Source organism: Podarcis pityusensis (assembly GCF_964106645.2).
Source record: "Podarcis pityusensis genome assembly, chromosome: 14".
Lineage (NCBI taxonomy): Eukaryota > Metazoa > Chordata > Lepidosauria > Squamata > Lacertidae > Podarcis > Podarcis pityusensis.
The window spans coordinates 17,843,756-17,870,004 of NC_138039.1; the positions used below are offsets into that span (position 1 = coordinate 17,843,756).

At 44.7% G+C, this 26,249-nt stretch overlaps 1 protein-coding gene across 2 annotated transcripts in view; it reads left to right on the top strand.

Annotated features, from left to right (window-relative positions):
- ABCA3 (ATP binding cassette subfamily A member 3) overlaps nt 1-26,249 on the top strand; it is a 72,586-nt gene that overhangs the window by 8,300 nt on the left and 38,037 nt on the right. For both annotated transcript variants that reach the window (XM_080981910.1, XM_080981911.1), the window contains exons 2-8: nt 13,693-13,786; nt 17,170-17,428; nt 17,779-17,906; nt 18,467-18,632; nt 23,766-24,025; nt 24,711-24,827; nt 24,980-25,100. In XM_080981910.1, coding sequence (XP_080838036.1) covers nt 13,733-13,786; nt 17,170-17,428; nt 17,779-17,906; nt 18,467-18,632; nt 23,766-24,025; nt 24,711-24,827; nt 24,980-25,100 — 1,105 coding nt within the window. In that variant the 5' untranslated portion in view covers nt 13,693-13,732. The remainder of the gene's footprint in view (nt 1-13,692; nt 13,787-17,169; nt 17,429-17,778; nt 17,907-18,466; nt 18,633-23,765; nt 24,026-24,710; nt 24,828-24,979; nt 25,101-26,249) is intronic.

Consider the following 26,249-nt stretch of genomic DNA (forward strand, 5'->3'; position numbering starts at 1 on the left):
TAGCAATTCTCAGCACCTTTAACATTTTGGAAACCCCTGTATTGCCGAGCGTCTCCAACAGTAACCACACTGTGCCATTTTCTATTTAGCTACATCTTCCTCTTTTCTCACGTGGGCACTGGGAGTGCTTTCATTGCTTCTCACTCTGCTGGATCAGCCCAAAGGTTCTGTCTAGCCACAGCATCCTGTTTTCACAGTGGACCACCAGCTGCGCCAGTGGAAAGCCTGCAAGCAAGACAACAGAGCTCTCTCACTTGTGACTATTCTCGTGTTTCCTCTCAGGAGCGCAAAGCAGTACATGTGGTTCCAGGTCTGTGCAGAGAAGGCAGGGGCAGCTGGGTACACTTGTCCCGGACCTCAAAGGGGAAAAGCTAGCTGGGTGCCCCTGCCAGGGGCCTGCTGGACTTACGATGTCAGGCCAAGAATTAGACTCCCTCCTGGGGCCTCAAACAAGCTCTGCACAGGCCTGCGTGGTTTTCCCGTTTAATCATCACAACAGTCCTGTGAGGTAGGCTAGGCTGAGAGGCAGTGACTGGTCCAGGGTTCATGGCTCAGTGGGAATTGATTCTGGATCAGTTTGCAGTTCTTGCTGAACACTTTCCTTGGCGCCACTTTATTTGAAAAGCCTATTCCCTTTACAGTTTTGTGAGTACAATGGTACCTCGGGTTACAGATGCTTCAGGTTACAGACTCTGCTAACCCGGAAGTAGTACCTTGGGTTAAGAACTTTGCTTCAGGATGAGAAAAGAAATCACGCGGCGGCGGCGTGGCAGCAGCAGGAGGCCCCATTAGCTAAAGTGGTATCTCAGGTTAAGAACAGTTTCAAGTTAAGAATGGACCTCTGGAACGAATTAAGTACTACTGTAATTATGTAGTGTGCTGTGTGGCTCTAAGTGAAATTTAAACAGCAGTAAAGATGGAAACTGATTTTGTTTTCCCCTGAGAGGGAGGGATTGGCCTCATCTTATCTTTGTTGACAGGTTATATGCAGGTTTCTGTCATGCTCCAGAAACCTACAAATCCTGTTTGACCAGCAGGACAGAAAGAAATTGTGTCCTTAGTGGAAAATTCTGTCTGTCCATCCGTTCATTGCTGTTGCTTATCTCCAGCGTAATGGACCTTGATGATGGAGTGTTATGCTAGCAAAACCAACTCTGCTGGGGAGAGTTCACACAAAACTGGCTAAAGAGCTATCTCTGAATCAAAATTCCTCCTGCTGCTTTTTATTTTTGCCACATACCAAAGCATGCAAGCTAAGCCTGGGATGGAGGGAACCTGTGGCTCTCCATATATTTTTGGGAACTGCAATTCCTATCATCTGTGACCGGTGCCCACGCTGATGCTGATGGGAGTAGGAGTCGAACAAAATCTAGAGCACCACAGGTTGCCCATCCTTGATCCTAGAGCTTTGGTAAACAAATGGGTGTAAATAGATTCCAGATCTTAAGTCTCTCTCTCTGGCAGATGTTGTGACTGTTCATCATTGCTTACATCTGGGGCGTTAACAGTCTCTGTCCCACACATTGTAATCATATAACCAATCGATCACTGTGGTCCTGCAGATGCCATCTTATCAGGATGTCTGCTCCACACAATGTAGTAGGAATTGGACCTTTAGTGTTGCGGTACCTGCCCTTGGAAAATTAGAGGCGTGGAATTTTTCAGCAAATACTGAAGGCATTCAACAAGCCTTTTAAGTTGAGATCTTTCCAAGACTGCCTATATATTGGAATTGTTTTAAATTTTATCTCCTGCTGTTTGCTGCCTGGGGCTCCTTTTGGGAGGAAGGGCAGGATATAAATTTAATACAGAAATAAATGATTTGGTGATAAAGGACAAACTGCCCCTGTTTTTAACCAAATTATTGTTAAGAGAGCCGGACGAGAGGGTTGGAGAGGGTGAGGGAGCCTGTACCTTTCCTAAGAACTTGGCTCTTTAGGCAGAAGGGGAAGTGTGTCACTACAGGGTCTGTTGCCGAAGACCAGAGAGGAAGTCTCTAGCAAAACCAGGGGAAATTGACTCTCTGCCTCTTATGTGGCAACCGCATGGCTCTTGACTCTCCCAAGCAAATGTGTTCTTAAAAGCAGAACAAAGAATCCCTGTTTTCCTTCTGTTCCAGAGATCTTGAGTACAATGTGTACTAACTTGTTGAAATTCCCCAGACATAAGTGATGTCCCTCCCATCATATTTGCTGGAGTTTTCAAGGGTCCCCCTATAAAAGAATGTTTCTACCTCTTCAGCCTGCTTGCTGCTGGTGGCGGCAAACTCATCTTACGCTGGTGTCCCAATGCAGAAGGCCCAAAGCTCTGAGATAAGAGCACCTGCTTTGAGGTTTCTTCAGCAAGCGAGTGGTGTATAAATTCTAATAAATGAATGAATGCAGAAAGTCCTGGGTTCAGTCCCTGGCATCTCCAGGGAAGAGAAGGAAACCCAGAAGGGCTGCTGCCAGTCAGTGTGGATGGTACTAAGCCATATGAGCCCAGCGGTCTGACTCATTGTAAGGGCAGCTTTCTATGCTTGCACTGACCCCTCTTATCTGTGCCACATTAAATGCTCTATCTGTACCCTGTTAAATGCTCAAGGCCCGTGGGACCAAAAGGGGGAGGGAGCAAAATAACCCACGGTACACAAATGTTGCTAAATGACTCCATTATTTTCTCCTTGATGGCTCTCGGTGCCTTGTGAGAGGCTATCTGGCCTCAGGGTTGCCTTTGCCTTCCCAACCCCTAAAACTTGACAGGAAGTGGACCCGATGCTGCTAAAACAGGCAGAGATGAGGTTCCAATGATGCAAGGCTGTCTGGTGTAACCGTTCAGGTCAGAATCCCAGCTTCTCCAGACCTTACGGCTGCATCAAAGTGAGCTGAAACGCTGCCTTTTTTGCAGCGCCAGTTCCTATGGAAACAGTGCATCAGAAGAGCTAAGAACGTGGCGAGGGCTTTAAAGGAACCTCTTGTCTCTCCACAAGCTGCTTTTGAACCTGCTTGCCCTCCTTGCAATGCGATAGCTTGGCAGCAGAGCTCATCTGTAGCCAGCCATGTGGCTGGGAACTCATATTTTGTGTTTTAATGTATTTTTATCGATTTTCAAGATAAGACTACAGATATGAAGAAGAAAAGGCATATAACCAAACGTTGGTGTAGCTGAGGATCTAATGCAGTATTGTTATATATAATAAATGTTCTCTCTCTTTTAAAAAGCTATTGTTTTGACTCAGCTGTACAGGTAACAGAGAGGAAGTGGGACAGTCATCAAAAGTCTGTAGGCATAATCTATCATGTTCACACAGACATGGCTATTTCTGGCTAAGAGATGTACATATTTTGATCCATGGTAGATTGAATGAAGTCCTTGCAGCTTTGCCTTTACCCTGTATCAGTCTGAATGCTATCTTTTCCAAGATTGCTATATAGACCAAATGCTGTGTAGAGAAATGGTCTAATTCCTTTCAGGGAACACATCTTTTGTGATTTATTTCTAGCGCAGAATAATACAGTGCTGTATATACTTATAGCAGCCTTTGAATTTCTAGCTATTGCATCAGTGTGTTACTGATGCTGAGAATGCAGAGCTTACACATAATGTGAAGAGGCAAAGGTGAGCCCAGAGGATGGCTATGAAGGGCTAAGTAGAGGTAAACTATTCAACATGTGCAGTGCACATGTGTCTCATTCCTAGTGGTGCTGTCAGGTCAGGACTTTGTGTCCTAATCCATAGGGTTTCCCACCACTGTGGTTAAGTGATGGCCCAAGCAAAGGGAGGCCAGTCATTCCCAGGGGGCAAGACAAGGCAAGATCAGCACCTTGGAGAGGGATCAAGGTATGAGTTTCAGGACCACAGCCGGTGAGCCTGCAGTTGAGACATAAAGTAGATGTTGTCTCAGCAATGTCCTTTAATAACTGGCAGATCTTTATCACATGATTAGGTATTCAATTGCTAGAAGCCCCAGCTTACCTCATGAATACGGAATACCTGGTCAGTTAAAGGGGCAGTACTTTCCCCTACAACTGCTGGCTTTTCCTAAGCCCCGGGGTTTCAAGATGTGGTGATATTTCCTTAGGGCTCTCTTAATCCTCTGAGGAGCTTTTGGATCAGTAATGAGAATCTAGTGGCAGAGGGGTCTCATTGGGGAAGAAGATAAGGGCTTCAGGATCCCCAGCTCCACAAGGGACAGACCAGGGAGTACGGATCCATCTCTTCTTTAGGGCTGACAGAAATGGAAGACTTTGCCCATGAGAATTCCTGGTCAGGAGGCCATGGAACTCTGCAACAGAAGGTCAAATTTCATTCAGCATAATGAGCCCCCCAAACGTGAAGTTATACACATTACTTAAAAACATAACTATGTTTGGCAAGTAAGCGGTATATAAATCAATAAATAATAATACCTTCTAAAGAAGTAGGGGGTCTAAAATTACCTAGCTGCAGCACTGCTCTTCTCTCTAGCCTGATCTGTCCCCACTGTGCCAGCTGGTGGGTCCATAACTCAGTAGTTTCCCAGGTTTCAACACATGGCATTTTTGGTTAAAGCAAGTGTGGGGAATCTCAAGTCCAGGTCCCTAATGCAGACCTCCAAATTTCAACCCTCTGGACCATCCCAGGCTCCACTCCTCACCAGTCCTGCTTTGAGCGTTTTGACTGGCTGGAGGGCATTTCCGAACTGCAATAATGCCTCTTGCTTGTTTGGATAGAGATTGGAGAAGTTTGTGTGTCTGTGTATGACTGTGTAGAAACCTCTGACTACATGCAGAGATGCATTACATACCCACAACAGCAGCACCAGAGCATGACTGCTTTTATTCTAAAAGGCAAGTTTCTAGTCCTCAGTCCTGCAAAGGTTAGCTTGATGAAGAGACCTGCATGGGTGGTTCTTGTTAGGTGAGCTGCGCAGGAAAGGATTCTAGCTATTAATACTGAGGGTTTTACATATCACTTAACCTCTCCTTGTTACTAGCAGAACAGATTATTTATGCAGAATAAATTTATGCATGTTCATGTGCATAATGAACCAAGGTAACGGAACTCAGGGCATAATCTGGGTTGCTTTCCTATGCATGCCTTTTGAGCCTCAGGGCTGAGTAGATGTGATGTTAATTGTGTGAATTCCACTCAGAGGTTGTGGGAGACGGAAGGAGCAGAATCGGAACGATGGAGGAGGGAGAGTCTATCCCTTCCACCCTGTGCCACAGTCCTGGTAAAAATGACATCCCTCTTTGCATTGAGAGGAAGCCTCCATTGTGGAAATCTTGCTTATTTGACTCCTGTTGTCATCAGGGGTGGAGCTGTTCTTGTGATTCTACAAGCAGGGTGCTGCCACAGAAAAGACTCTTTTGTGCATGGATAGCTGCTCTTTCTGCTTTTGCTTCTTTGCCATGGGAATCTCTTCATTGTTGTTGTTTAGTCTTTAGTCGTGTCCGACTCTTTGTGACCCCATGGACCAGAGCACGCCATCTTCATAGATCTCTTCATAGATCATCTTCATAGATCTCTTCATAGATCAAATCAATTCAGGCTGCAAAGACCTGCAAAGTGTTGTCTTTTGAAGTGGGTGGATTTGTCTGTTTCAGTTGCTCTCAGTTTCTCTTTTTCCCAATCTTATGTAGAGTTTTCTACATTTCCACATCGGTTTGCAGTATAAAATAAAGTCCTTATGAAATTTCACCAGCATTATAGTATTAATTTATACACACACACACACACACACACACACACATCCCCCCCCCAAACCAGTTTTTCCTACTGTAATGCTTTTTAGCATGTTACTTTCACAGATATATGCATTTTTATGCACTCTTTACCCCCATTGTGTGCATATTTGTACACTTTACTTAGCTGGAGAGCTGCATTACAAAATTCAGGTAAGTGCAAATTTCAAAGAATGTCTGTGTTTCAGCTAGTGTGTTATTTCAGAAAGTGAAAATTAAATAGGTTCACCTTTAAGTGCAAACAATTAAATTTCTTTCCCCCTTCCTAATCATGTCTAAAACAGGGGATGGGATTCATTTTTGTGCACGCTGCTTTCAGCATTTGGATAGATGTGAATTTCAAAGGATAGCTGTGTTTCAGTTCATGTTTTGTTTCAGGAAATGTGGATTCGGTAGGTTTGCCTTTAAATGCAAACTGAATCAAATTCCTCCTTCATATCCCTTGTTGCCTCTGTAGCATCCTTGTCTTGCGAAAGATCAGAGATGGTGCTTTGTTAGCCTTTCATTGATTTGTCTGGTTTCCTTCGATGCTATAAGCCTGGGCCTCTGGTGGTTTGAGGCTTAAAGTGAGATTATTGCGGTTTTGTCTCTGGAAGCCCATCTCTTTGATGAGGGCGTTTTTGGTTTTCAGACAAGGAAAAGGTAACATTAAGGCTTCTTGTCGGTTCATGGGTACCCGCTTAAATCAATAAGAGGAAAGCTGCCCTTTGTGTTGTGGAAGGAGGATAGCAGAATTGTCTGATGTTAGTGGGGGCTTGGGCAAGCTGCTATTCCTTTATTTAAGTTGGCAACTTCTCTTCCTGCAACAAAGATGAGACTATTTCTGCCTGAAAAGAAGTGGGATGATATCCTCATCCCACCTCAATCATGAAAATTAACCACTGGATCGACTTCAAAATGGCCGCCCCTTGAACTCTCCCGACATATCAGCCAAGTCTGCATCAGAAGGTGCTTTAGGGCAAGCCTCACATCCCTTCCTGGCCTTGAGATCTTGAGCATCATCTTCATGGTATTCCCTTCTTTAAAAATAGTTTCTATTTATTGCTCTTTTAGTTTTTCTATCCCTTTGTGTTGGTGAAAAAATAATGTGGGCAGGGTGAAGCTTGCCTCTGGCACACCTCAGGGAACTGTATCAGTTTCCGACTGGTTAATGACCTGCAAACCCAGCAAAGTCCTTAGGATTTATAACCTCTTAAGTACTTGTTACGCAAGAGCCTTAGAATCATATTCTGGGAAAATAAACACTGTACTCAACCCACAGTATGCTGAAACATAACAGCTGCGAAATAGAAAAATTATTTACCCCAAATGTCTTCAGGAAGATTATGGAAGTCGTTGTGATTTATAGTGAGGGACCAAAGCACTTGACTTTCATAGGCCATAAAATAGCTATACTGGGATCAGGAAAGGCTCTGGTATTAAAAATGCACAACAATCAAAATTAAAAACTTTGCAACCTGTCAGTGCTGGCAAATGTAGTGCATGGGTGCTAAACATTACCTGCTTCATTTATCCCAGTCTCCTCCTCCACCGCACAGTCATTTTGAAAGTATAGCCGAACTTCAAAATAATAGATAAAATACTGCTGAGCAGATGCAAAGTTTTAAAGGCTGCTGTTACCACAGAGCTTTTCCCATTGGTGTTACTTCAACCAGGTTTTCATCCCTCAGTGGCTCTTCCCTTAAACTTTTTGTAATATTGCTCTTATTGGCAATAGGTGTCACCTGAGCGGGTGTTACATCCATGCTGTGGATTTGCAGTCCGGTAAGAGAAAATTGCATTGCATGATTACAGTACATTATTTAGCCTTGCTTAATTGCAACACAATGTCACAGGCTTCTGGGCTAGGGTTCAAAGTACTCTGCTTTGTAGACATCTGGTCCAATTTAGACCAGTTAGTTGCACAGGTATTGCCAGTGCACATGACTTTGCTTGAGCCCTTGCCATTCTAAAAACTGTGTTCTGCCTTTCGCCCGGGATCTGTTATCTGTCCCACCACTCCGGAAAGGTGCACTTTCAAAGGGATCCTGACTGGTGCTGCCTTTCCAAATTTCGTATTGTTAGGAAGTAGCACTTTAGCTGTTCTCAGCTGAGCTGACCCAGGCAGCATAAATAATAAGATAAATGTTGGACTTTGTTCAAACAGCCTCTTGTTGCTTATTATGCTATTTAGCACTAACCTTACAGATGCAAGAACTATCTGGGTAAGTTATTTGCATTGAAATTCTACCCATTCTGTGCAGACTCTGCTAATTCTCCAGTATGTACTGTTTGGATGAGTGAAGATCAGCAAGGAATTAGACTACTGGGCTCTACCAGACTCTCACAGTTTTGGGTTGGAATTCAATCCTATCCTGGCAAATTCAAGTCACATCATGCGTTTAAAGCACTATGATATGTCTTTAAACAGTCATGGCTTCCCCTAAAGAATTCTGGGAGCTGTAGTTTGTTAAGGGCGCTGAAAGTTGCTAGGCCACACTTACTTCGCTCGCAGAGCTGCAATTCAGTTGGTTGTTAAACCACTCTGGAAGCTGGAGCTCTAGGAGGGGCATAGGGGTTCCCCAACAACTCTCAGCACCCTTAATAAACTACAGCTCCCATAATTCTTTAGGGGGAGCCATGACAGTTTAAAGTTGTATCGTAGTGCTTTAGAAGTATGGTGTGAATGTACTCTCAAACCGCACACTTAAAACCAAATACAGTGGTACCTCAGGTTAAGTACTTAATTCGTTCTGTAGGTCCGTACTTAACCTGAAACTGTTCTTAACCTTAAGCACCACTTTAGCTAATGGGGCCTCCTGCTGCCACCGTTCCGCCGGAGCCCGATTTCTGTTCTCATCCTGAAGCAAAGTTCTTAACCCGAGGTAATATTTCTGGGTTAGTGGAGTCTGTAACCTGAAGCGTATGTAACCTGAAGCGTATGTAACCCGAGGTACCACTGTATGGAGCTCTTGTGAAAGAACCCTGCCCGTCTAAAAGACTGGATTTTGTGCAAAAAGGAAAATGATGGGGAGATGTACTAGACAGGGATAAGACTTGCTTGATGCAACATCATCTGCTCTCCTTACAAGCAAATTGGGATGCCTGCTCATTAAACAGGTTGTCTGGAAGTGACCTTTAGCCCAGTAGCAGCAGATGCTGCTTTGCAGGCCAAAGATCCCAGAACAGGTAGGAGGTAATGGCTGCTTCTAGAACAGACAGTACTGGAGATGGGCCAATGCAGCTTCCTATGTTCCTGTCACCAAGGGGCCTGTCACAGACCATGAGTCCTGAGTGTGTTGCTAAATCGGTGCAACCAGCACCAGCGGCGTAGCTAGCCGCTCAGGCACCCGGAGCATCGCGTGCACCTTCCACCCAGGGGCGGGACAAGCCACCCATTGAGCAGGGTGCACTGGGGCAGGGCGCGCTGCAACGAGCTTCGTCACCCCCCCAGCTGTAGGGTGGCTGAGGGAGAGGCAGAGGGCAGAGGCAAGCCCCACGCTGCTGTTTTGGGCAGCATGGAGCCTGCAGGTGCCCAAGCCACTGTGTTACATAGCCCATAGCCATTTTGTCACCCCCTTCAGGGTGGTGACACCCAGGGCGGCTTGCACCCACCGCACCCCCCTTCCTACACCACTATACACCACCTGAGAACTTCCTGCCACAAAGCATTTTACAGTAGTACCTCAGGTTAAGAACTTAATTCGTTCCGGAGGTCCGTTCTTAACCTGAAACTGTTCTTAACCTGAGGTACCACTAATGGGGCCTCCTGCTGCCGCTGTGCCGCCACCGCACAATTTCTGTTCCCATCCTGAAGCAAAGTTCTTAACCCAAGGTACTATTTCTGGGTTAGCAGAGTCTGTAACCTGAAGTGTCTGTAACCTGAAGCATCTGTAACCCAAGGTACCACTGTATAATGTTCTAGGTGTTGCAAAGAGCATTTTCTGGTCTGCAGGACACTACACAGGTGAAGATAGAGATGTTGTTTGGAGCCTATTCTGCCCAAGCCCTGGGCTGTCTCCTCTCACTCAGAAGGAAGTTCTTAGCCTGTTGTGTTTCTTTCCTCTTCAGTAAGCTGCCCTAAGCTGACTTGAAAGACAAGAGGGCGGTTTCTGTTGTTATGGAAAGGCGTAGGAGGTTTCTTTTCTTCTTACAACAGATAATTAAGAATTCAAAATAATTCTTGGGTTATTGTAGTGCATAAGATCATAGGAAGCTGCCTTATACTGAGTCAGACAATTGGTCCATCAACTCAGTGTTGTGTGCACTGACTGGCAGCATCTCTACTGGGGTTCAGGCAGGAGACATTCTCCCAATCCTACCTGGAGATGCTGGGGATTGAACCTGGGACCTTGTGCATGCAAGGCGGAGGCTCTGTCACTGAGCTGCAACTCTTGCCCCCTGTGATGTTGGTGTTAGATGAGCTTGCCACTAGTAGGCAGGCTGAGGATGTAGCAACACATGGGCCAATGCCAGTATGTAATTTGTAAAATAATATTTATATACCACTGTATCATAAAAATATATCATTGTGGTCTACAACATATAGTTCCTACACACTCCGTGATGTGGCTTTGGGGCCCATAAGAGATTTCCTTGCTTCAGGTACTTTTTAGGGAGCGAGATGTTTTCATCTGTTGGGTCTCTTGTTATTTATTTTTGAAACTGTTGCTGACCTTTACCTCTGATGGCTGTTTGTTGTTGCCTCCGGACATGGAGTCTAGTTGTGCAAAGATGCGTTTTGCGGAGCTTTGTGCCGTCTGTCTCTCAGGCCGTCGGAGTTTATAAGCCTCTTATTATTGGTTCTACAAAGTGTTTTTCATTTTGCCTGCACACTACAAAAAAAGGAGCCTGTGCTTAAATCAAAGCCCATGGTAATCAAATTCCACTTTATTTCCCTTTTGCATAAATGTACTTTGCATAAATATAGAAGACACAGACACATGCAAAATAAAAAATGGTACAAATGTATTCTGTGGTGGGATGAATGTATGGTGTGCTTTGATCCTGATCAATGTAGCATCTGGAATGACTGGACTGAATGTCTCCCTTCCCCTTGACCTTTTGAGTGCAGCCTTTTAGACCGCATCCCAGATCAGAAGTTCTCGGACTTACAGATTTCCCTACATTGCCCTGTTCTGCCTGGTTCACCAGCTGCAGCCTTTCTTGGACTGAGAGCATTTAGCCTCGGAGATTCATGCTCTAATAATTTCCCAGGTACTGTAATGCACTCTTCATGGGACTTCCCTGGATGATATTCTAGAAGTTGGAGATACTGCAGAATGCGATTTCCAAGTTACAGTACTGCACTGTGCAGCAAATGGAGATCATAGCACCGCCTTTCATTGTACTATTGCTCCAACTGCTTTTGAGCTACTAGGTCCAATTCAAGGTGTTAGTACTAGCGTAAAAAGGTACCCCTGCCCGTACGGGCCAGTCGTGTCCGACTCTAGGGTTGTGCACCCATCTCACTTAAGAGGCCGGGGGCCAGCGCTGTCCGGAGACACTTCCGGGTCACGTGGCCAGCGTGACGAAGCTGCTCTGGCGAGCCAGCACCAGCGCAGCACACGGAAACACCGTTTACCTTCCCGCTATAAAGCGGTATCTATTTATCTACTTGCACTTAGGGGTGCTTTCGAACTGCTAGGTGGGCAGGAGCTGGGACCGAAAGACGGGAGCTCACCCTGCCACGGGGATTCGAACCGCCGACCATGCGATCGGCAAGCCCTAGGCACTGAGGTTTTACCCACAGCGCCACCCGCGTCCCTCAGTACTAGCGTACAAAGCCCCAAATAGCTTGAGACCCAAGAGTGCTTTCACCAGTACCTTCCAGCCCTAAATCTGCAGCCTAGGGAAGAGCCCCTTCAGTAGGAGAAGTTAAATACATATTTTTGGGAAACAGTGTTCCCTAATATAGTGGTTTAATGATTAGTCCTTCTTCCCAGGGAACTCTGGGAACTATAGCTCTCTGATAGAGAATAGGGGGTCTCCTAACAACTTAGCCCCACCCCTGTTAACAAACGGCAGGTCCCAGAGTTCTTTGTAGGAAGCCATGACCATCAAAGGGATATCATAGTGATTTAAATGCATAGTACGAATGTGACCGAAGAGTTCTTCTCTGCTTCGCTTTCTGGAAGAGAAGCAGTCCTTGTCATGGAGGACTGGTGTAATGTTTTAAGTTCCAGAGATTAAATATCGTACATAACTCGTAACAAGCTCATTCTGCTGGCGCTGATCCTAATGTAGCCAAAATGACACCACCCAGACAGAAGGAAGATGTTCAGCAAAATGCCAGAAGTTTACAGAAGCACAAAAATCCTTTTTTAATAATATTTTTTTATTAGTTTTTAGCTTACAAAATTTTAAAAACATACCACACAAATTATTACACACATATTCTTATTTAGACTTCCTTCAGCTCCCCTGATAATCCTCCGTCATAATCACATCTCCTGCAATTCTTAACATAATATTGCCTTTATATTTCTTAACAGATCATCTCTCTCTTTCCATTTTTACAATATTTCTTAAATTACTCCTCACAGAACTTCTTGTAAACCTACAAACGTAGTTTGATCATCACAAATACTTTTCAAATACTCTATAAATTTAGTCCAGTCTTCGGTGAACCTCTGGTCCCGCCGGTTTCGGATCCTTCCTGTTAGCTTATCCAATTCTGCATAGTCCATTAATTTCATCCTCCATTCTTCCAACGTTGGTAATTCTTCTTGCTTCCATTTTTGGGCTAGTAATATTCTTGCTGCAGTTACCGCGTATAAAAAAAGCTTACAGTCTTTTCTATTTATCTCATTTCCAACAATACCCAAAAGAAATGCTTCTGGTTTCTTTATAAATGTATACTTCAGCATTTTTTTCAACTCATTATATATCATCTCCCAGAAGCATTTCACCTTTTTACACTCCCACCACATATGATAGAACGATCCTTTAGGGGGGAAAAACAACGATCCTTTAGGGGGAAAAAACCCTGAAGGGGTGGGTGTCTCTCTCACACACACACATACCCCCACTCCCAGCAAAGAACAGCCCAACCCAATGAAGTCACAGCATGTTTGGTGTAGGGTTACCAGATGCCCCCGGATTTGCAAATCTGTCCCTGGGAAACGTGACAGTGGCAGCCTCAGCAGCCCAGAGCCAGCCTGGTAGTGCAGTTGGCTCTGGCTGGCTTCAGGAGCTGCTTGCTGCTGTGGTGCCTGCCATTTTTCCTCACTGGAAGTCCCCATATGATGTGTGTGATCTAAACTGCAGCATTTTGTTGCAGGTTCTGTTTCTCATCTTCTCTCTCAGTCCTTGTCTGAATTAGGAAACATCTATCTCCAAAAGGGAATTTACTGATATCTGATTCCGGTCAGCTCCTGAATGCAGGGCGAGTTCAGACTTGCCTTGCCTTACATCCTATTAAAGCAGGCTATTTTGTTGCATCAGTTTTGCTGCCGGGATTCCTATGAATCTACACCCAAGTCTATTGTTCAGGGCTTTCATGCTGGAGTTAGCAGGGGCTATTCTCTCATACGACCTCTGACAATGGAGGTAGAACATAGTCATCCTGGCTAGTAGCCATTCATAGCCTTACTCTCCACAAATTTGTCCAATCCTCCTTTAAAGCCATCTGAATTGCTGGCCATCGCCTCCTCCGGTGGGTGTGAGTTCCATAGGTTTATTGCGCACTATATGTGAAGAGAGGTACTTCCTTTTATCTCTCCTGAATCTTCCAGTAGCCAAGGTGATGACAGTTTGAGCTAAATGGCTTCTAGAATATTTTCCAGCTCTTTTGGCTAAGATCAAGTGTAGTATCTAGAGTATTTTCCAGCTCTAATCCTAGGCTCTTCTTGAGACATGCAACTCTTTGTTTTGTAATTTTGCCCATTTCTTCCAACACAGGAGACAGCAGAACACTTCTTGGAGTAGGTCTTTCTATAAAATGACTGTCTGGTTGTGAATTTGCTTTGCATGATTAACTGAAAGCTCAAACCATTTTCTTCCTCAGAGTCCTGGAAGCTTGTGGCTCCTCCCTTCCGAAGTGAAAGATGGTTCTGCTACGGCAGTTTGGGCTTCTTCTCTGGAAGAATTACATCTTGCAGGTAAGATTACAGAGAGTCGTTCAACATGGGCAAGAGGGTGGAAATGGAGAACAGAGATGTGGAGGTCAGACCTCTGCATTCTTGCTGCCAATGTACCTCGCTTTAAGGCCCCATCTGCACTATACAGTACATATATTTAAAGCTGTGACATACCACTTTAAGTAGTCGTTGCTTCCTGGGAAGTGTAGTTTGTTAAGGCTGCTGAGAGTTGTTAGGAGACCCCTATTCCCCTCATAGTGCTACAGTTTCCAGAGTTCATTGGGAAGAGGGATTGACTGTTAAACCACTTTGGGAATTGTTCGCCATCTTGATCTAGTGATAAATGAAATAATAAAATTTCAACAAAGCCTTATTTCAAGAGCAAAGCAAAGCAAATAACCAATGCGAACAATTGGGAAGGAAGGTGTTTCTTCCTGTGTAGCTCGTACAAAACTTGGGCAATGCAAACATATCTAACTAAGGTGTGTTTGTTTTCCTTTGTATTAAATGTTGATATGTCTCTGTGGGCTGGACTGAAAGATGCTTACTTGAGATTTTGGCCATGGACTAATCCTATGATCCCTTGCCAGGGTTAATCTCCTTTAGTCTCTCTCTTATTGCACCTGTCAGGTGTAAATGGATCTTCCATTGCGAATCAAAGAGCCCACTAGGTCATAAGGTGGTGGCCTACAATTGCGTATCCCTGTGTTAGTTGCACAACTCATCTGCCTCATCTGCACTGTATCAGAGGTCAGTTTGCATAGAAGGCTGGTTTTATACCAAGTCCATCTTGACCATCAATCCCCCTTGACCAGGGGACTGGCAAAGCTTCTGAAGGGTTGTGTGCAACCTTTCCAAGCTCTGCTGCTTGAAATCCTTTTCGGTGGAGGTGCTCAGGAGGGACATGGAGCCTTCTGCCTCAAAGCATGTGCTCCACTCCAGAGCTGTGACTTCCTCCCAATGATGATTGTACACTGCATATGAAACAAAGGTAGCATAAACCAAGGCTTCCCAAACCACAGGCTTTATTCAAGTGGCATCCATAAAAATGCAATTAAAATCATACAGCATCTAGCACAATGCATTACAGTTGCTACAACAGGCAGAAAAATTATTCCTTGTTCCATCAAGACCCTCAGGAATTTTCAAGTGGGGGAAAAAGTTTGGGAGCCGCTGGTGTAAACAACAATCTTGTGGCACATATAACAAAATTAGTGGAGAATAGCTTAAATTACCCAATGCATGAAGCATTTTCCTGTGTTGCTAGTATAAATACACATGCTTGGGAGAGGGAGAGAAATGTCAACCATAAAGTGTCAAAACCAGGAAGGGCAAAAGTACAAAGGGATATCTCCAAAGGGATAATAAAATATTAACTCATACAAATATTCCCTTCACAAATAATAAAGATATGTAAAAATCAATGTATTCTCCACCTGTGAATTCCATCATTGAGAATAAAGGTTCTATAAAGTCATAGATGAGCCAGACATTTTATATATACTAGTGTTACCGAGTGAGTATGTGCCTCCGTTTTTGTATAAGAAATTACGTCATGCCATATGGGGTGGGGGGGGAGGTTCATTTGAGTTCTGCCATTTAGATACTTTTAGTTTACAAGCACTCTTGTCAAGGAGGGCAATTTGCCAAACCCTAGAGTACCAACAATCCAGATTATTAAGACTGAAGTTTGACAGTAACAATTATATAATAAGCAATGACCATTCACAGAAGGCAGCTCCAGGCAAGGGTTTAATACTTCAAACAAGTCATTCACCTATTGCAAACAAGTTACTGGCAAACAAGTTTCTTGAGCTTACTGGATTTTCCATGGAAGGGGTAAATTCTGATTCATTGGGGGGGTGCGCTACAGGGTGGCATTTTGATGCTGTCAGTGCCATGTGGATGCTGTGAGGGGAGGGGGGAGAATGCTTCATGCACCAATCCCACAATACACAGAAATCCTGACATTTGTTAGGTAACTGGCTCAAGTAGTGTGTCCATGTGATTTATCCTGATTCAAGCCACAGGTGAGAGAATTGCATTATGACTGCAGAGGAAAAGGTTCCGCTTGATCCCAGCCTGTTATGTGAATGTATGGGATTCCTAGCCCACTCTGATAGGTACAAGAAATCCTACGTACACTGCACATTGACCCAGCAAAGAGGAGGAATAGGCAAATGGTTTAAATGCTTTATGAATTTCCTTGGCAATTCATTGCTTAACCATTATCGTTTTTGTTTGTTTTTGTTTTGGAGATTGCAGAACTGCCTGTACTTTACTTAATGAATAAATCCACCCATACCACCCACCTTTTTCATCCAAACCAACCCCACCCCCAGAGCCCCATTTCTTGTAACTTGACCTGCTTGCAAAGTCTTGTGTAGAGTGTAGTAATATATGTAGAGTGTAGTAATACATATGTAAGGCAGTTACAAAAGCTGTGGTCACTCCTGATCGCATGTCTACAGTATTTATGACTGGATTGGCAGCTCTTCTCCATGGGTGAAGATCTAGATGCCTTGGCAAGTTCTATCTGCAGTTGCTGTAAAGGCGCATGAGCAGAGACTGGCTCTCTGTACTTTGTTTGCTAGCTCAAAGGAAGCACGAAATGGCTACATGCAGAGGAGCAAGTCATCCCCATATCTCAGTTTATTAAGCTGAAAAGGTTATTGGTCCCAAAGATGCTACAGTGCTCTTTGGACTTGATCTATAGGTGATCCCTTGGACACGGTCTCAATCTCACTTGATTACAGGTATGAAAGAGAAATGGCCAAGATGAAAATTAAGTGCCCTGGAATTGCTTTTTAGAAATAGTTCAATAAGTTGGCAAATAATTTACTGCAGAAACAGAAAGTTGTGTCGTCGTCATCGTTATTAATATTTTTAATTAATGAACTTAGTCACTTTTTTTTACAAAATGTAACTCAAAGTGATTTACAACAAAATAGCACATACAATAAAAGCAACATAGAACTAAAACACACTTAAAGCTAAAAACACATTCAAATTTATAAAAAAAATGAGGGCTAAAACGTCACACCCACTGAAGGGCACAATAGATAATTAAAGACGAATGCCAACAACAAAGGCCTGGCATAAAAGAAACATTTTGACCTGGCACCTAAAGATAGGTAACAATGGGGTCAGATGTGCCTCCCTGGGGAGAGCATTCCATAAGCAGGGAGCCAGTGCTGAGAAGGCCTGTTCTCATGTCGGTTGCTAGCAGACAGCCCCTCGTTGATGGCTCAGCATGTCAATTCTTAAGTTCTAGCAGCAGCAAAGAGTAACTTGCTGGAGGTGCAGCATGGATAGCAACACCTGATCTACACTTGCAGCCGTTTCCCACCCAGGGGAAAGGATTCCATGCCAAGCTAAACACATATACCTGGTTTGTTTTGCAGAAGCGACAGATTTTGGTCACGATCATAGAGATCTGCCTGCCATTGTTGTTTGCTGCCATCCTCATTGCCCTCCGTCACAGAGTACAGGCGGTTGACCACCCGAATGCTACCACCTATCACAGCCTTCTGGTGTCTAAGCTTCCTGTCTCCCCTCATTGGCACCCATACAACTTGGAGCTGGCCTATGTCCCCGCTAACAACACGGCTGTGAAGAGCATCGTGGAGACTGTGGCGAAGGCACTGGAAATCAATACCAAAGGTCAGGAACTAGGCAGGTTGTCTGCATGTGCAAATGTTTGCTCCTCTGTAGCATAACGCCCCCTTGGTGTTCTTTCTTAGTCTTTGGCTTTGGCTCCACCTACTGCTGGGCTCCTTACCTTCTGCTCAACCAGTCCCAATGGGCACCAGTTGCCACTGGATGGGGGAAAGTCTGGAGTTAGCTGGCTCTGCTTGTCACTGGATCTGGTTCCACCTGCTGCTGGACTCTCTGCCTTCCTCCCTACAAAAACCCATAGACACCAGTCACCACTTCTTGAATGAAACACCTTGCCGCTCCTGTTCCCCACCCCCCACCTCGCACACTCATTGTGTATTTTGTTTTCCTTGCAGTTCGAGGCTTCCCTTCTGAGAAAGCCTTTGAAGACTACATCAGGTTTGACAACCGCTCTGGCAATGTTCTGGCTGGCATTGTCTTCGAAAACCTCTTAGCTCACAGTCAAGAGCCCCTGCCACTGCAGGTAAGGTGTTACGGGGGCAGGTTTCACCCAGGGTTCCTCAAGTTGATAAAGCAGGGGTGGGGGACTTTTGTGGGCATGTGTGGCTGGGAGCCATCTTGGAAAATTTAACTTGGCCAGTGAGTGGCAGCTATTAATGCACAGTTAATTAGCAGGTGCTTCCAGACGGCCTGTTATAGTGAGCATTCATTTTGCTTTGTTGCAGGGAGTTTAGATGATATTGGCTATTTACAGTGGTACCTTGGTTGTCAAACTTAATCTGTTCCGGGAGTCTGTTTGAAACCATTCGGAAACCAAGGCACAGCTCCCGATTGGCTGCAGGAACTTCCTGCACTCAAACGGAAGCTGTGTCTGATGTTTGGCTTCCAAAAAACATTCAAAAACCGGAACACTTACTTCCAGGTTTGTGGCGTTCAGGGGCCGATTGTTCGGCAACTAAGCCATTTGGGAACCAAGGTTCCACTGTAATGAGTAATCATTTTGATTTGTTTGCTGGGAGATTGGCTTTTGCCAGTTTTTCTATATTGTTATGTGGGTTTTAAATTTTTTAATTCCTCTTGCAGGTGAGTTACCGACTGCGTTTCAAATACAGCCCTAGGAATGCCCCTCGGAGTGAGCAGACAGGCCTGAACCCTAACCTGGACCGCGATTGGCACACCAGCTACCTCTTCCCGCTGTTCCAGTTACCAGGACCCAGAGAACCCAACTTGCACGATGGAGGGACACCAGGTGAGTAATCTCTGGGCTGGGAGTTCATGGAGAAAGTTAACTACATGGGTATCAGGGCACAGGAACAGATGAAGCTGCCTTAGACCAGGTCAGACTCTTTGAGCACCATAGATTAGCACAGCCTTCCCCTGACTGGCAGTAGCTCAGGAGGTTCTCAGGCAGAGGCTTCTCATATTCCATGCTGCCTAGTACATTTTAAACTGGAGATGGCAAGTATGAAACCTGGGACGTCTTGTGTGCAAAGGAAGTTATCTGTGACATGAACAATGGTCCCTCCCCAAAGGGATCTACCAGGCTGATGTTTTTTTGTCTGAGTATGTATTCTGTTCTGCGGTTTTTATTGGAGATGGTGTTACTTTAGGTTCTTGCATCTGAGGCCATTTAGGACCTTGCATGCTAATAATAATACACTGAATTGTTTTGCAATACGTCCCCAATTTTACCGCATTATTGCCACCTGGCTTTGTAGAGCTCAGTAGCTAGGAGGATGGAGACAAAACTAGAGTTGGTTCCACCTGTCATTGACTCTGACTCCACCCTGAGTGAGTCTCCTTGCCTCCTGCCCTATGAGTCCTAATGGGCACCAGCTACCACTGGGGAGTCTGTGGCCCTGCAAATGTAGATGGACTCCTGCTCCCTTAGCCCTCAGTCAGGGCTGATGGAGGCTGTAGTCCAACAAATGCCTGGAAGGTCACCAGTTCTCCACTCTTGCTGTTGTGGTTGTGAAGACAAAATGGAAGTGAGTAGAATCTTGCAGCCATCCTGAGATCCTCGGAGGAAAGATAAAAATATGATGCCCCCCCCCCCATTTTAAAAAATGGAACTTGCATTCAGCTGTCATAGCTGATGTATGATCTTCCTAGAACAAATTGTGCTGTTAACTTAATGAACTGTGTGGCTATAGATGTGGGTGAGGGCTCCCCTCATCAGATGGCAAGCAAGGCTTTTTGGGTAAATACACAATCCATAAATGGCTGTTTTTTTCCAAAGCAACTAGAAACGGCTTAAAAGCAGGCCCACTCTGCATTGCGCACACACAGCCATGCTGCTCCACGAAGCCTCTGGTGGCAGGCACCAGCGCAAAACTAGGGCATCGCTGGCCAGCACAGGCTGTGAGAAGCAGGAGGTCTCGTTTCCAGCTGCCTACTTGTTTATCATTTAAAGGACAAGCTGTGTGCATCGCCTGCCTCTCTCTCGAACCCACTTTCATTGTCTCCTTGGCTCACTTACACTGGAGGAGTGAGCGGCGGAATGCATTTAATTAGCAGCTTAACAAATGGCTGCAGTTGCAGAGAGTTGGCAGAACTGCCGGCACCTAGGCTTGGCATGTTTTCGTGTTAGTCATCTCCTAATTGGAACAGGGTTGGTGAAATTCTTCTGCTGCAAAGACACAATGACATTTGGCGGCTTAAATGCACATCTTAGGTCTAGCTGTAAACTGCATGGATATGTCGTTTCAACAATAGAAGAGAATTTATGGGGGTAGGAGGATAGGGGGCTTGGAAAGAAAATACAGAGATGATGGTGATGGTGATATTGATTTATACCCTGCCCTTTCCCCTGGCATGGACTCAAGGTGGCTCAAGATTTTAATAATAATAATAATAATAATAATAATAATAATAATAATTAAAAAATAAATAAATTTTATTTATATCCCGCCCTCCCCAGCCGAAGCCGGGCTCAGGGCGGCTAACAACAATGAAACAGTACAAAAGTACAGCATAAACAACACTCTAAAATCATTTATTATAAAATTAATTAATTCAAGCCACTGGCACCCATTGGGCCAGAGCTCCGCGAAGATTGCCTAGGGAGGGAGTCAGGCTGTGCCCTGGCCAAAGGCCTGGTGGAACAGCTCTGTCTTGCAGGCCCTGCGGAAAGATGTCAAGTCCCGCAGGGCCCTGGTCTCTTGTGACAGAGTGTTCCACCAGATTGGAGCCACAGCCGAAAAAGCCCTGGCTCTAGCTGAGGCCAGCCTAACTTCTCTGTGGCCTGGGACCTTCAAGATGTTTTTATTTGAAGACCGTAAGTTTCTCTGTGGGGCATACCAGGAGAGGCGGTCCCGTAGGTACGAGGGTCCTAGGCCGTATAGGGCTTTAAAGGTTAAAACCAGCACCTTAAACCTGATCCTGTACTCCACCGGGAGCCAGTGCAGCTGGTATAGCACCAGGTGAATGTGATCTCGCAGCGAAGACCTCGTAAGGAGTCTCGCTGCAGCATTCTGCACCCACTGGAGTTTCTGGGTCAGTCTCAAGGGCAGCCCCACGTAGAGCGAGTTACAATAATCCAGTCTGGAGGTGACTGTCGCGTGGCTCACAGTGGCTAGGTCAGGGCGAGAGAGGTAAGGAGCCAACTGCTTAGCTTGGCGGAGATGGAAAATTTTACAGATAATATCTCAGCTGTGATTCTAACTTGTAGGAATTTAGGTTTCCAAGAGGTTTGAGGATCCCAGAGAGCACACTGCAGCTTTTGATCACAGTCACATGATACGTTTAAAGCACCCAAGGCTTCCCCAGAAGAACCCTGGGAACTGTAGTTTGTTGAGGGTGCTGGGAATTGCAGCCCTGGGGTGGGTAAACTACAGTTCCCAGGATTCTTTGGGGGAAGCTATGCACTTTAAATGTGTGTTAAATGTGCTTTAAATGCATTGGTGTGGATGTGACCTTTTAAGTCTCATGTCCTCATGTATTTATGCATTTGCAGAATTATTTATATACCACCAATAGTATAAACTGTTGAGGTGATGTAAATGGTGAGACATTACTTCGTTGTTGTAATAAAATACTAGGTTGGCGATTGAGTATGTAATTATAATGGTGAGTAGAGATCATAGAGAGTGCTGGAACTAATAGGCCTTAAACTGTGGGAGCGGCTAGGCCTGTAATTCCACACTGAACTTCAGTAACTGGCATAAGAAGTTATGCAAATGTTTGCCATGTGAGATGTATTTGCTTGATTTACAGGCTTTGTTTGGGCTGAAGCCTTGTTGCTTGTTTTAAATAAATTCCCATATTTTGTTAGAGTCCGAACATCCTACTATAACTTAGCCTTCCTTGTTGATTACTAACAATAATTGCACTATCTTGCCTGCAGGATTGTAGTGTAAGACATGGGAAGCAAAGGCAAGAGGAAGGGAATGGAGGAAAATAGCCCCACAGTTAAAATAAGTCAGTTAATTAGACAGGGCATGGGAGCCTGGTCGTTTTTTGAGAGGCGCTGACCTCCCTGTAACCTGTTTATTCAGCACTCATCCTGATTTGCTTACACGAAGTTTATGCAGGGATTAGATTATATCTCATTTTTATTGAGCATTCATTTTGATTTGTTTATGGAACAGTTCTGTATTGTAAGAACATAATAAGAGCTGGCTAGGTCAAGCCAATGGCCTATCTAGTCTAGCACCCCCTTCTCCCAGATGCCTGTGGGAAACCATCAGGCAGGACCCAAATACTATGATACCATTTTAAACAGCCTTGGCTTCCCCCAGAGAATTCTAGGAACTGTAATTTGTTTAGGATGATGAGTAGGGCCAGCCCAGGATGTTTTGCTGCTTGAGGCAAAAAAGAAAATGGCGCCGCCTCCTTCCCCTCCTTCTCGGCCTGAGGTCACTGCAGGAGACCGGGGAAAATTTGGTGTGCACACTTTTCTCTAGTAAAACTTCCTCAGCTACAGCTTTAGCTTCTACTGGATTTGTTGATTGGCATCAGGCTTATCTTGTGCAAACTCTAAAAATCATATGAACTCTATGCTAACACACTTAAGCAAGCAAGTGTGGACAAATGCTCTCATCAACACTCGAAGAGTGAATCAAAGCATAGCAAGATTACTTGGAGGCACATACCTCAGGGAGTTATTTGGCAAATTGTGATGAGAATGAATAGCAAGCAAAATTTACTGTACCGGATGTAGAGTACAAAACTTTCAAAAGAAGGCAGAAAGTAGGGGGGGGAACCTAATGATGGGACAGCACCCATAGTCCTAGATGAACTTTCTCCAAGAGATAAGTTTAGGGTAAATTCATTTATCCCTGTCATGGATGCTCTTGAAGCCAATCTAGGCAGAAGAGCAACAGTGAATAGGAGTGTGGCTGGCAATTTTTCATTTTTGTTGAAACTGCAAGCAACCAAGGAACAGATTCACAATGGCATTGAGATGTTGGTGCAAGAGTATCCAAAGATGACCTTTTGCACTCCCACCTGTACAGGCTCATGCTGAAAAGCCACCAAGATATATATCAAATAATATTTCAGGAGAAAATTTGGACTACTTTTCCAAATGTGGAAGCAATTTTCAGATTGTTCTTGTATTTAATGGTTACAAACAGAATGGTTGTCTGATCTAAGCATTCTACTGCCTAGAAAATGATAAAATGTGACTTCCTGATTTTAATGATATAATAGAGAAGTTTGCGTCAAAAAGAGCTCGAAGGAAACTGTTCTGACTTTGTATATAGTGAAATGTTATAGTATAGGTATGATTCCCCTATGAATGTTCAGTGTGAATGTCTTCATTAATTCCATACTTCTGTAAAATTATTAAAGGTTATAAATGTGTAAACAATTTAATCAATGCCGAAAATTCAGCAACATTCTACTTCCATTGAGCAGATAAAGAAGAGGACTAGGTTTTATTTCTCATGATCAGAAGACCTCCTAGCCCTGGGCCTCCAGCTGTTTTAATCCAGGCCTGGAGGGGGGCAGAAAGGAGGCTGGAGAGGAACAGGCAGGGGGAGGAAGAGGAGGGGAAGAAAAAGAAGTGCAGGAGGCAGCAAGCAGTGCCTTCCTGTGGGCCCTGACTTGCCCCCCGCGGCTGTCCCCAGCCTGCCACCTGAGGTGCCTGCACCACTGAGCAGTGATGAGAGATGTTAAGAGACCCTTATTCCCCTCACTGAGTTAGTACAGTTCCCAGATTTCACAGTGAAGAGAGATTGTCTGTAGAACCACTCTGGGGTCTCCTGAGGACTCTCAGCACCCTTAACAAGTTGTGGCTCCCAGAAGTCTTGGTGGGGGGTTGGAGGGAAGAGCCATGACTGTTTAAAGTGGTATGATAGTGATTTGTGATGTGAATGTGGCCTCAGTATCAGACAACTTCTGTGATGTCCTTTCTGACCCCCTCCTCTTGCTTCCTTAGGGTATTACCGAGAAGGCTTCCTGGCAGTGCAGCATGCTGTGGACAAGGCAATCCTGCAGTCCCACACCAACACTTCTGTGGAAAGTCTGCTGGAAAAGTTCATGGTGGTCATTCGCCGTTTTCCCTACCCACCCTACGTCAATGACCTCTTTGTGCTGGCCATTCAGAACCAGCTTCCCCTGCTGCTCATGCTGAGCTTCACCTATACCTCGCTCAACATAGTCCGTGCTGTGGTGCATGAGAAAGAGAAGAAGCTGAAGGTAATGCAGTGATAAGTGCTTCTGGCAGTCCAGGCTAGGCAGCAAGTCTATCTGTGTGGATTTCTGCATCTGCCATGTGTATAGCTGAATATGCAGTTGCACCAAACTCCTATTGACTTTGGGAGTCTAATCCCAGAATTTATTATTCCCACAGAATCATAGGGTTGGTTCCAGCTAGGTCCTACTCAGAGTAAACCCACTGGACCTGTTAGTCATGTTCATTAATTTCAGTGTGTGTTCTCTGAGTAGGTCTTAGCTGGATACCACCCTTGGCTTCCATCCATTTTTGGAAAGAGATTGAGGTCCCATCTGCACTATACTTTTAAAGAAGTCATATTTCATATAAAAAGGCAGGTAGCTGCTCTCTTCTTGCTTGCATATGTTTTGGAAACAGTAAGTGATCTTACAGCGAGCAGGAAAACTGAAGAGCAATCTATCTTTTGCATGGAACTGAAGGGGTACGACTGGTTTTGAAAGATTAGAAAAGACACACTTGGGCAGAAGAATGTGTCCAGTGTTTGCTGATTGCCCTTATCTGCTGAAAAGAACTATAAACGTTCATAAGTGCTCCTTGGAAGGGAGAAACTGGCTATGGGATTCAAGGGATGAATAATGTTGGGACGGAGTCAATGTTAGAAGAACCCAGTGGCTTGCATGAGGTTATGCTGAATTTTTGCATCCGCAGGAGTACATGCGAATGATGGGCCTCAGTAACTGGCTGCACTGGAGTGCCTGGTTCCTCATGTTCTTCCTCTTCCTCTTGGTCTCCAACTTCTTTGTCACCATCCTCTTCTGCGTAAAGGTGAGCATCTCCCAGCTGGCATTGAAACTTAACACGCACATCAGGGTTGGCAGCACACTCTGCCTTCCATTTTCAAGGTTTCTTTAGTCTGTATGTTGCTGCTGAGTTCTGAGTAGATAATGGGACTAACCGCAGGGTATTGATTTTTGCAGGTGAGCAAACAGGGAGCGGTGCTCACAAATAGTGACCCCACTCTGGTGTTTACCTTCTTGACAGTCTTCTCCATCGCATCCATCTCCTTCAGCTTCATGGTCAGCACCTTCTTCTCCAAAGGTAAGCAAAGTGTCCTTGGCTGTTTGTCCGTTAGGATGAAAGAGTGACTGATTTGCACAACCACTTCTCTCAGGCTGGCAGAATCTGCTGGCTGCTGCTTAGCCCACGTTTGAAAAGTTTGTTGCCTTTCAGGCCCTGCTTTTGGTCAGTGGAAGGCAGAAAGTAGATCCAGATCTGCTGGCAGATCCCTTTGTGCCTCGAAGCAGATAAACATAGGTGCCTGGAGGAGATTGGGAAATATTCCAAGAATGGCAGCAAGAAAATGGACCTCACTAATGAAGCCCTACCCAATAAAGATCACATTCATATTATGTTAATAGACGCTAAGCTCACAATTTCACATTACTAGAAAGCGGATAATGAAATTTCTGTTGATAAATGGTATGACAGATGCTGGATTATTGCCCTGTTAGAGAAGGTTACCAATAATATAAGAACCATGAAAGGCAAATCAAACCCTATGAACCACAGTGCAGTCTGGCCACCCTTTTTATTTTGTGTACATCAACATCTGATACTGGGAGACATCCACCATCCTGGCAGAAAACAATTTGATTGACCTTGGTTGACTCTTTTGTCCAGTTAGCAAGACAGGGAAAGTCTAATGTCAGTTTATTTGTTGTGCCGGCAAAGGCATGCAAATTGTTATCAGCTGTAATGTGTAATAATCTCACCTGTGGTTTTTTTTTGTCCCATTTCCTGTTGGTTTTTATGGTTTTCAGCTATTTGCATTTTATAGTTTGGCTGTGATTTCTTTTTCTTATACTGCAGTGTCTAAGGATAATAAGTAGTTTTGAAAGGAAAGAAGAAGGAAATGACTGCTCTCCCTGCAAATTATACTAGTCATAGCTGTCAACGTTTCCCTTTTTTTAAGGGAAATTCCCTTATTCCGAATAGGATTCTTCGCAAGAAAAGGGAAAAGTTGACAGCTATGATACTAGTGAGATGAAGTAAGCTAAGGCGATGGGAAAGAGAGGGTGGCCAGCCGTGGATGTTTGCTTGGAAGGGCTTTGAGTTCAGTTCAGTTCTGGTACTCAAAACAAATTCTGGGGCTCACATAATGGTTCCTTTCTTGGCCCAAGGTTGTGGGGAGGAACGGAAGCACATGCTCATCCCTTGTTTGTTTTTAGCCCAACGATAGGATGTCCT